Source organism: Scardinius erythrophthalmus (genome assembly GCF_964197995.2).
Source record: "Scardinius erythrophthalmus genome assembly, chromosome: 4".
Classification (NCBI taxonomy): Eukaryota; Metazoa; Chordata; class Actinopteri; order Cypriniformes; family Leuciscidae; genus Scardinius; species Scardinius erythrophthalmus.
This window is the reverse complement of record NC_138224.1, coordinates 23,838,411-23,850,795: the sequence shown is the minus strand read 5'-3', so window position 1 is coordinate 23,850,795 and position 12,385 is coordinate 23,838,411. Positions and strand designations below refer to the sequence as shown.

The window sequence follows — 12,385 nt, the reverse complement described above, 5'->3', positions numbered from 1 at the left end:
GTGCTAACATATGTATGAAAATGTCTCAGGTTACACATGTAACCCTGTTCCCTGAGAGGAGAACAAGACGCTGCATCATGACATTGATGCTTATGGGAATGCCACTGCAGGAGCCGATGTCTGAAGTATGTGTCTAAACACGCCAATCTGATTGGCCAAATGAATGGACGTCATGACACAACATAGTGCGTAAACCAAGTCCTTAAATAGACACCAGAAATATGCGTCGACAGATTTAATTGTCTGAAATTTACCACCAGAAGATATTAATTCTGCCACGTGGAAACTGAACAATTCATGTAGATTAAATCCTTAAATTCGAAGAAATCAATCGTCATCGTCAACCTTGACACGGCTCTCATTCACCTCATCAAGGCTTTCTCATTGGCCAGTAAAGCAACAAGTTTCCCCTCTGCATCTCACGCTATGCCTCCATGCAGGGGACGCTAATTACTACATCAGTCAACACTTTCAGTGGCGCCGTACTTCCCACGCGGTTTCACCTGAGAAGTCACCTTGCCGTATACACTGTTCGTGAGTTCAATTGTTCAGCCAATTTCAGCGAGCTACTGCTATTGAAGCATCCACGCAGGGCTCCAAACATCGGTTCAAATTAGTGGAAAGAATCCCCACCTAACTTAATCCACCAGATAGGCTTTTGTATTAACATCTAACTCACATACTGAATGGTAAGCAATACCTTGATGAATTTGAAGTAGTAAGTTAACCTTATTTAGTTTAAAGAATATATGGGCAAAGGAACTTGTGAAGTGAAGTTCACAACGTAATTTCTAGAGGAGTGAACCCATCTAATCTTTCAATTAACTGCCGGAGCATATAAGCAGCTGCTCACCTTGCTCTGGCATCAGCTGTTTTGGCATCCCTCCACCTCCCCAACTCCACCAACATAATTTAGGCATCATGCTACCATACTCATCATCCAAGCATTAGTAGTCCTACTGGGGGATATATCTAAGCTCGAGTTGAAGCTGCTTCCTCGAACCCCTCCACTGCAGACAGCAAACCAAATACGCTTAAACTTATTCGCTTAAAGATTATACGGGCAAAGGAACTTGTGAAATTGATAATGTTTGGCCCTGAAAGCAAATATGAGAAAAAACTTCCTGTGTTCTGGATGTGATCCTGTGATCTCGATGTGAAAGTAGGGGTCTTATAGATACATCGTCACAAACCAATCCTGTTTTTGTGACACTGTGAGCTTGAGAGTGAGCATCTTGAATGTCAGTGTGGGTTAGGAGTCATGACTTCTATTTTTGGCTGCTAGTTGAGAAGAATTACCTCAGGTCAGTCCTCCCCTTAGTCTGTACGGGTCTCCCAGCCCCTTTCTTTACGTGGGGGAGCTCAAAAAGCCACTCTCTCCTTTTGCTCCTATCTTTTATCTTTCCTGAAGCTGGGCCCCACTCGAGCACAGCTGGAGGAGTGGACCCGGTGAGGGATTATCTTCCTGAACACCACAAATTAACATTTTGCCTCCTGATACCTAGCAACGACCATATTTACAGTGTCGACAAACAGGCCTCTTTCTGGTCCAAATAATTTGCAGAGTGAACTTCAAGATCAAGAATGGGGTCCTCTGAGTCAGCAGAAAGAGCCAGAGATAGAGAAATATCCATCTCAAAATCTCCTTCTACATCCCTCGAGAAGAGAGCCAAGCGGGATCAGACCTTGCGAACATTAAATCTCTCGTAATGCTGACAGAGGGCTGACCTAGCATGCTCCTCTTCCATATACAACACACACATTGGGTGAGAGTTTTCATGTGTAATATAATGAGGACAGTGAGTCACACACATCCTAAATCTCGACCCTGACATGATGGCAGCATTTCTGGCATCTATTTATGGACTTTGTGACGCACTACGCTGTGTCGTGACATCCATTCATTTGGCCAATCACATTGGCGCGTTTAGACAGGCATTCCTATAGTGTCAACATCACGGCTTCAAGTTCCACTCGAAAGGGAACTTATTTTTCAGCTACAAACAAACTAAAATCTAAATCCACACTAAACCAGACTAACTAAAACTAAACTGATATTCAAAATATACAACAAAATATTTTTTTTAATCTACCAATTTACAAAACTGGAACAGGCCTTTGATTACATTTTTGTTTAAGCTTATTTGTTTGTTTGTTTCCCCAGCTCCTGCCTCAGTCATAGACCTGCATGTTGAGAATCAGGGTCAAATGAACACTCTTCTTCTGAGCTGGACACGTGGCCCTGGAGCACTTACCGGATATTCAGTCTCTGTAGATGGCTTTGAGCAGCATTTGGGTCCAGAGAGCACTCAGGTGGTCTTCCACAGACTAGTGGCTGGTCGGCTTTATCCTGCTACGATTCAGACCTGGAGTGAAAATCTGACCAACACTACGACTGCAGTAGGGCGCACAGGTCAGTGCTGCTACAAGTCAGAAAGCCCCAAATTAACGTTTCACATTATCACTTATCTAATGCAATAGTGATGGTTCAATTTCATTTAGAATTTTTAAATATTACTTGATTTAAAACAGTATATCTTCTGTGCTTAAAATCCTCTTCTCTTCTCCACCGCACCTCTCCTTTTTTAGTGAATAATTACTTAAACTTGGATCTGATCCTCCCTTAAAGACTTGAAATATAGTGACCAAGTCATTTTAATGAAACTTTAATGACACTTTTATCACATAATCATGCTTATACTGATTTGTGACATTTTTGGAGCTCAGCAACACTTAGCTTTCATCAAATAAAGCAGCTTGGACATTTTGCTAAAACCAAAGCACAAGCAATGTACAACAGGTTTGAAAGCTAAATTACTCCTATTATATCAAAACAGTTCCTGCACCACCATCATCAATGTCCGTCAGCAGCTCTACCAGCTCAGTGGAGATAAAGTGGCATGTCCCATATACAGGAGACTATGATGATTTTGAAGTGACATGGTTTCCTCAGGACACACTTCAGGTTTCTGGTAATCATTCCACTCAGCGTATCCTGGAAGGACTTCATCCAGGCCGGCTCTATAATATCAGCCTCCGGACTGTCAGTGGGATGACAGACAGTCCTGTGACCTACAGCAGTCCTGTTTACCACACTGTGAGATCCCGTGAGTGTTTATCCAGTTTAATATCATACAGTATTTAAAAAAATAAATAAATAAATAAATAAATAATAATCTTTAAGGTAACCTGATGAAAGAAAACTTCTCAGGTTACTAATGTAACCCTCGTTCCCTGAGTAGGGAACGAGATGCTGCATCGATACTCGATACTTTGGAGAATGCCTTCGGCATGAAGCGTCTGAAGTCAACTATGCAACTATTCCAATCTTGATTGGTGCAACATCATTACGTCACCCGTGACGTCGCATGTGACGGTGATCTGAAAGCTATAAAACGGTCACAGGAACCAGGAAATGTTAGCTTCTAATTGGTCAAAGCAAGTCGTTCTCAGGGGCGCGAAAAGTGTGGCCGAGGGATGCAGCGTCTCGTTCCCTACTCAGGGAACGAGGGTTACATTAGTAACCCGAGACGTTCCCTTTCATAAAGGGAACTCCCGCTGCATCGATACTCGATACTTTGGAGAACGAATACCCACGCCGCCACACTGAGAGAAAAACGCCCTGGTACAAAGCATCTGGTACACTCATGGACGATAGAATGAGTAGAGGGCAGATCCAAACTAGCTTGTCATTAGATTTGGTGTAAGAAGGGGAGGCCTAGAGCCAGAGGCTCGACTGACCTAATGGAAGGGGAATCCCAGACAGTAGAAAGTATTAGATAAGAGGTGAAGGCAAAAAGCACACCTTGTAGTTCAGATATGAGTGGTTTCTGCAGATAACCAACTGTCTACTTGATAAAGGGAAATAGCTCCTAACCCTTGATACATTACTAGATGGATAGACTCCTCCCAGCCCGAGGCCTAGCATAGGAACCTCCAAGGCTAAACCTTGACCATCCGACACATGCGATGGAGGATGGAATACCTGAAGAATCATAATATTGCCTACAGGCACCTCAGTACCGGGGCAAAAATAATATAGAGTGGCTCCCACGCTAGTAAGTGAGAGGGGGCAGCACCATCACTCTTCCAGGGAGTAAGACGAGCAGGAAGCAGACTCAATAGATTCTCCTATATACTCATATATACTTATATATATTCATATATGTCATCCACAGGACATGATGGGTGCCAGGGATAACCCATCAGCCTGATGCCAATAGGCTGGATGAAAAGGATTCATCCTCCAATCTACAGGAACATGGAGTTTCAGTGGGAACGTCCATTCGAGAACACCCTAAGAGGCTTGCGGAGGGCACTGAGGCCGCCACAGAAGCCCTAAGCATGAACAGGAATCCCGTTAGAGAGCGGGATGGAACACCAGTACTGAAGCCAGTGGGCAGTAATAAACTGGGTTCAATGCCCTCCCTAACTTAATTGTTTAGTTCCTAGTAGAGTGGGGTTCTAGTATGGATGTCCTGACCACCTCGGTGGAAAGGGCAACCTAATTATGGGTAGGACCCCCTCAGGGGCCAGACCCATAGTCTCCATAACTCTGGTCGGGAATAAAATAATGTACCATCAGCCTGAGACAGAAGATCTCTCCTAATAGGAATTTTCCATGGAGGACTCTCCAAGAGACTAATAAGGTCCGAAAACCAAATTCGGGCCGGCCAGTACGGAGCTACAAGGAGTAGTCTCACTCCGTACCTCCTGACCCTTTCTAGAACCCCAGGGAGCAGAGCGATCGGGGGAAAAGCGTACAGATGCGACCTCGGCCACATCTGTACCATTGCATCCAAGCCCAAAGGAGCTGGATGTGAGAGAGAGTACCAGAGCGGGCAATGAGAGTTCTCATGAGAAGCGAACAGGTCAACCTCCGCCCGGCCAAACTCTCTCCATATAAGCTCAACCACTTCAGGGTGGAGCCGCCATTCCTCAGGCCTCAGCCCCTGCCTCGACAGGATGTCTGCTCCCATATTTTCAACCCCAGGAATATAAATAGATCTGACAGAGAGAAATTTGTCCTGAGACCAAAGAAGAATTTGATGCGCCAGTCTACAAAGAGGATGAGATCTCAAACCTCCTTGGCGGTTGATATAAGAGACCACCGACATATTGTCTGTCCTAACAAGAACATGATGGCCTCTGAGGTCCACAAGGAAGTGCCTCAGGGCAAAAAACACAGCCAACATCTCCAAGCGATTAATATGCCAAGAGAGATGATGGTCCTTCCAAGTACCTTGGGTGTAACGGCCCTCCATAACCGCACCCCAGCCCGTGAGGGACGCATCCATAGTTAAAGTCTTTACTCTGACATGGTGCTCCCAACACCGGGCCTTGAGACAGGAACCATGGTTTCTTCCACATGACAAGAGAACGAAGGCATCTGCGCATAACTCTGGTCATGCGAAAAAGGTTTCCCAGAGGAGAAAATCCCTTGTTCCTGAGCCACCACTGAAAGCCCTCATATGGAGCAGACCAAAGGGTATTACCGTGGAAGCTGCAGCCATAAGACCCAAAACTCTTTGAAAGTGTTTGACAGTGATAGCCTGGCCTAACCTAATACTCCCATTCTCCCACACTCCCCTGTATTGATAAGCTTTTCCCCCAAAAACTTACTGTGATGTGGGATGATGGAAATATGAAAATATGCATCCTTAAGATCTATCGTCACAAAACCAATCTTTGGATCTGATTTGTTGAACGATCATAGGTATAGTTAACATCTTGAACTTGAATCTCCTCAAAGATTTATTCAATACCCTAAGATCTATAATGGGACGCAGCCCACCATCCTTTTTTGGAACTATGAAGTACCGGCTGTAGAACCCGGAATCCCTCTGCTCTAAGGGCACATATTATATGGCCTCCTTAGCTAGGAGAGTCTGAACTTCATCTTCCATCACCTGAGCCTGATCAGGAGATACCATTGTATGAATAACACCACTAAATTTGGGTGGTCTATACTGGAACTGGATTCTATATCCCTTCTCAACTGTATTCAGGACCCACTGAGATATATTTTGAAGACCTTTCCAGGTGTCTAAATAATCTACTAAGGGAATCAGTCTCTCAGGACTGACCTCAGGTGTTTTATTCACATCTTTAATTTCGTTTTTATTCTTAATTTTATTTTCATTTTCGGTGACCTGAAGCAATCTTCTGGCAGGAACTAACCGAATCATTTTTTATACAGGCCTCGTGAGAGGTAGCGAACGTTTTATGGCCCTAGATTTCATAGGAACATTCTGTGTGATACATTCGCTAGAAGTCGATGCGTCCTGAAGCGCACTTGACGGCGAGAAGCAACATCGATTTCCTGAGGGCTCCGCGGAGCGAAGTTTTAAAAAGCCCACGCGGAGGGGGATGCCCTCAGAGGCCTGGATGTCCTGTCATGGCCTCTTATTCAAAGCCTTCCTCGCCTGAATAACAGTCCTCAGATCTGTTTTCGGTTTAGAAGGCTTCGACTGAGGGTGTTGCCTCTGCCTCCAGGCCCCTTGGGGGGGAGCACGAGAGGCAACACTCTCCTTCTGCCTCAGCAGGTGTGAGGAGCTGGCGGCGGCCTCCTGGGACTGCCCCCTGGTAGCAGACCCACAAGACCTGGAACGACGGCGGGGGATAAGCTCTTTAAATGCGGCTGACTGTTGTTTCGCCTCCTGAAACCTCTCGACAACATTGTTGACACCGTCGCCGAAAAGGCCAGAAGGCGAAACCGGGGCATCGAGGAGACAAGCCCTGTCCTTGCCCCCGATGCCCGACAGGTTCAGCCACAGGTGTCTCTCCGTAGCTACCAGTGCTGCCATGGAGCGGCCGATGGCACGGGCCGTCTCCTTGGTAGCACGGAGAGTCAAGTCAACCTTCAACTCTTCAACCCTGGGCATCATCCCATAGCCCTCCTCCTTGGCACCCATTATATTAGAATATAAATGAACATTGGGGCCAGATATTCTCGAGGAGAAGGGCTTGTTCCACGATCTCGACACCTCGGTGTGGAGATCGGGAAAAAATGGCAGACTCCGGCGTAGAGGTTGTGACCGAGACTGCAGGAAGCGCTCATCGAGTTTGCTTTTTTTAGTCGCTTCCTGCATCTCAGGTGGCCAATCGATCTTTAATTTTCCCACCGCTCTGGTCACAACCTCTAGCAACTCCTCAAAGGCAGGGGAATGGGGTGGCGAATTTTCACATTCCCCTGCCTCGATGCCCAAAATATCTAGCTCCTCGGAACCAGATAATTCGAGCATCGGTTCCACTGCCGGGGCGGAAGAAGCCACAGCGCGGGCTTCCGCACCCTGAGCGGAACTACAGGAACTAGCTTCAGAATGTTGATAAAGGGCCGAAGCCGTCTCAACATCATCAACTAGATCCCTCTGCGATCCCCATGAATGCAGACACCGCACTGCCTCGACAGACGCGGGACCTGATCCACGGGGATCGCGAGGCTGGCCGGCCTCATTAAACATAGCTCGCCGGGAGCGGAGCGTTCTTAGGGGCATGGTTTCACAGTTAGCACAGACAGCACCCTCGAGCGCTGCCTGTGCATGCTCCACTCCCAGACAAACCACACAAAGCGAATGTGTGTCACCCTCAGCTAAATAACGTGGGCAAAGGGACGCACACTGCCTGAATTGTTTTTCCGCCATAATATATAATATATACTCTTTTCACGGGACAAACAACACCAAATAGAACAGACAAGTTGTACATAGAGCGCTTGCTGAAGACCAGAAGCTAACATTTCCTGGTTCCTGTGACCGTTTTATAGCTTCCGGATCACCGTCACATGCGACGTCACGGGTGACGTAATGACGTTGCACCAATCAAGATTGGAATAGTTGCATAGTTGACTTCAGACGCTTCATGCCGAAGGCATTCCCCAAAGTATCGAGTATCGATGCAGCGGGAGTTCCCTTTACGAAAGGAAACTGTGGGTTTTGTTTTGCATATGGCTCTTTGATTTCAGAATTTTTTGGAATCAGCTGTGATTTTGATTACAGGTTTTCAGAATCAATTCCTTGAGTCAATTCTTTAAATTTATTGTCATGATTCTTAAGAAAAAAAGTAATAATAGGACACACTCATGATACTTAAAAAATACTGTATTGATGTACCCAAAAAGAGTAACCAAATGAAGCCGAGAATAAATCTTGTGTTTTTGGTGAACAGAATCAAGTGTTGAGTCACTGGGATGAACCAATCCCATCCCAGCTGTTCTGAAATGTGTAGTAGTTTGGTAAATAAATGTAATGAACACAGTTGATTACTAAGCACTGAAAAATAATCTGACTTCCAGCCCTAGTATATGGGTCATAGAGCTCAGAAGGTTCGAGTGTTCATAAAAAAAAAAGGGGGTATAAAATTTGAACAGAAAAGTATGGGTGAGTTCTGGATTGTGCATTGAGGTTTTAGATACACAAACATGATTTGCAAAAAAAATTAACTTTTAGCATGTAGTTACATTTACATTTAGCAGATGCTTTTATCCTTACAAAAGAGGAACTAAATCATTTAGTGAAAAAGCCAACAATATTTGTGATTAAGTGCTTGCAGAAGAGGTGTGTTTTCAGATAGTTTTTAAGTTCTTATGGTCTCAGCAGTTCGGCTGGAGGAGCTGAGAGGGTGAAGGTTTTGGAGAGTGAATCTGTGAATATTTGCTAACCAACTCAAATATTAAACTTTGTAAATTGATTTAGACACGTCAAGAGATTAATAAGATATTTATTTTTCTCTACAGCTCCACATTCAACTCCGAGCTTCCACTGTTTCCCCTTAAGCTCCACCTCTGTCTCCTGTTCCTGGATACCTCCAGAGTCCGATTTTGACTCTTATGTTGTGGAATGCCGCAAACAGGGCTCCAGGACACCAGTGTACTCTTACACACTGGGACACAACACTCTTTCGCAGCATTTTGACAGGCTGGAACCCTTCAGAAACTACACCCTTTACATCACAGTGATTTCTGGAGATAAGCAGAGTTCAACCACAAAAAACAGCGTTATCACTATGATAGACAGTAAGTGACAGTAGAACGCAATCTTGCTCATGACTTTTGTTCACTTTGTTGCATATTACTGTATAATGTGATCTCAACCTCAATCTCTTTTTCTAGAACACAGATTTCAATGAAAAAAATGCAAGTTAATGGTGGAATACACTATACTTTTGCACAGGTTTCTACCCTGATTTGCAGTGTAGATGAGTCAATGCTAGTTGCCTATGGTCAGAGCCAGTTTGCAGGTTTTGGGCAGTCGGAGTTCACATTTCACAGAAAATCCCAGACTTTTATTTTTTACTTTAAGACTATGATTCTGGCCAGTGGAAGGATATCAAATACGTTTGACATTTTGAGTTGTTTTAGAACACATTACCCTAGTTTGACACACAAGGTTTAAGCCTTGTCCAAGACTAAAATGCATGTTTGAGCAGCTTTAACTGAAAGCAACTTGCACTGACAGATTGTCACGGTTGGCGGCTGTAATGAAACGGCCAATGAAGGAGATATACTCAAAATAAATCTTTAAGCCAAGAATCAAATTTATAACCAGGAAAGGAAACACAAACACACTAACATCAAATAACAACAGCAATGCAAGACAAGGAACAAACAGAATCTGAGGGCTTAAATACTTGAGTGCAAACAAAGGAGCTAAGGAGTTAATTAATGAGACACACCTGAATAGAATAGTCGAATCAATCAGAAACCATAGACCCATAGACACAAACAGGCACGATGAGGATGACTGAACTACAGACAACAAAGCTATACATGAATATTTAATAATACCCGTTCTTGTCTTAGGACAACTTTGAAGAACTTTTTTGATCCACTTCAAATGTTGACTACTGTAATTAACAAACTGGAAAGCTATGGCTGGGCATACTCTGTTCGGTTTTCGTCCGATTTTGAGCCAAATTCTGACTTGTGCTACTCTTTTTTTGAGTCGTGCAGTGTACAGGGTGAAACAAGAGGCGATAAACCTCTTCCAACTGGCAATCGGATGGTCGGATAAATTTCTGGCATGTCAGAAATTTTGGTCACCCCTCATGAGGGTATTGCACAGTGTAGAGAGCTACGAACCAATTGCCCTAAACTCAGTGTTTTTTTCCCTCAACGCACCTGCGTGAAAACCGAAGTTAAACCATTTCATCTTTAATGCAGCAAGAAAGGATAAACCATATTGCCCACGTCTTCCAAGTCACCTGCGTGTTCATGGCTATACTCCGGCGCCTCTTTTATTAATTTACTTGATCATTAAGTTACTTTCACTTTCACTTTATTTACTCATTTATTTAATATTTGTCTAATTTTTATTATCACGGGAACCGCTGTACATCATCTGGCAATTGGTGATAAAGAAATGTCACGTTGCAATATTGGAAATTTTCCATTTTAAACCATGAAGACGAGTCAGTGGATATCAAACAAGCAATGTACAAACTTTGCGTAAGAGTTATGCCGGTGAAGAAGACAAACCCCAGTCAATTATTCACTAATTCATCCTAATTCCATCTATTCATTTATTTATTTCATTAGTATATTTACTTCAATCCAAAATAGCATGTTCTACTGTTTCACTTAATCCACATTCTTCACATAAATTTGTTGGATGCAGTGTACTATTTAAACCTGTGAGTCCTATTTCGAGTCTTGATATTAAAGGGGTCATATAATGCCATTTTTGTACAAGCTAATATGATTCTTTAGGGTATAAATTAAAAGTTTGTAATATACTTTAATTAAAAATTCTCATTAGTATTGTAAGAAAACACTCATTTTACCTGGTCAAAAACAGCTCTGTTTTCAGCACGCCGTTCAGGTTCATGTCTCTTTAAATGATAATGAGCTTTGCTCATCACGCCCCTCTGTTCTGTGCTTACACCGTTTGTAACACAATAACACAATAACCATAACACATTGTTCATTATAAACGTGGGATTATGAATTATATTGAGAACGTCGTACATAGAAAACATGCCGTAATGTACCCTGAGTGTAAAAATGGTTGCATTCATCTGAAGCATGCCAGCCATTGCAAAGATTAATATAAATATTAATATAAAGGTCAATAAAACGTTACACTCACTTCAGTTCTTCTGGAGGTGCAGCAGGAACACGAAGTTGGTACCTATCCTTTTTTCAGGAACAACTTTTAGCAAAACCAGCTTTATGCTGACCCTCGTTTGTAAAGCAGTCTGGTGTGTGAAATGATTCGCGCAAACTTGAAAGCATGGACGTTGATCGTGGGGAATATTCCCTTCGAAAACAAACTCAGCCACTGCGTCTTCAGCTGTACGGATTTAGGAACATGAATATGACTGCTGTGTTCCTTATTACACCCAAGAAAAGAACACCACAATCGCTGACGATTAGACGCCATTCTGCTCAGTGCTCCATCTATCAACAATGACGGTCCGGTCCGCGCGGGCTATGATTGACAGCTCGCTCACGAGCGAGGGCGGGGCTGTGTTGAAACGCTACTGTCAATCAAGAATCGTGGGAGGGGCGTCGATTTTGTGACGTCACAAAATCGAACAGCTTGATTTGAGAGAGGGGGGAACATAAAAGAAGATTTAAAAAAAAACACTGGATGGATTTTTATCATTTTATGATGGTTGTGTACAGGCACTGGCAACACACATTTCAGTACAATCAACTTGTAAAAGTGCATGTACCATTATATGACCCCTTTAAACACTCTTCTCTCCTATTACCTCCTGTCCTGAACTCCTCCTTTTCCCCACTTGTGATAGGATCGTGTAAAGACGTCTGCCTTTTTGGTCTTCTAGATTGATAAGTGCAGAGTTAGAGTCAGAAAAAGGAAGCATTCTCTATCCTCGTTTCATGTACCAAGAAATCTTCCCATATCAGTAAATTTAGACTACACTGGCTAACCGTTTACTACCCCATTCAATATAAGATACTTACCATAGTGATCTTGCCGCTCTGTATATCTCTGATCTCATTCATTCCTACACCGCAGTTTGCACATTAAGGTTTTCTAATTCTGGCTTATTACCGGTCCCACGGCACAAAATAAAATATTTTGGTGGCAGGGCCTTCTGTATATCTGGCACCACAATCTGGAATTATATTCCCCAACACATCCGTGACCTCACATCTTTACGTGTTTTAAACCCCACATTAAAACATATCTTTTCCCCATATTTTCCAGACTTTTTCATATTATGTTTGCTAATCTGTATCTGTACATTTTCTTTATGGTTGCTGTCATGTTGTTTGTTATTTCATTGTAAAGCAACTTTTAGTTTGTTGAAAAGTGCAATATATCAAACTTATTGTTGTTTAGTTTATTTTGGCAAGGGTATGATGCCTAGTGTTTTAAAATCTGTTCCAATTTTAAAAGACATGTAGTGAATTCAAGCC

The 12,385-nt window shown here is 43.2% G+C and overlaps 1 protein-coding gene across 1 annotated transcript in view; it reads left to right on the top strand.

Annotated features, from left to right (window-relative positions):
* ptprb (protein tyrosine phosphatase receptor type b) overlaps positions 1-12,385 on the top strand; it is a 63,087-nt gene that overhangs the window by 36,470 nt on the left and 14,232 nt on the right. Inside the window, exons 13-15 of the mRNA XM_081363552.1 lie at positions 2,165-2,413; positions 2,838-3,107; positions 8,735-9,013. Coding sequence (XP_081219678.1) covers positions 2,165-2,413; positions 2,838-3,107; positions 8,735-9,013 — 798 coding nt within the window. The remainder of the gene's footprint in view (positions 1-2,164; positions 2,414-2,837; positions 3,108-8,734; positions 9,014-12,385) is intronic.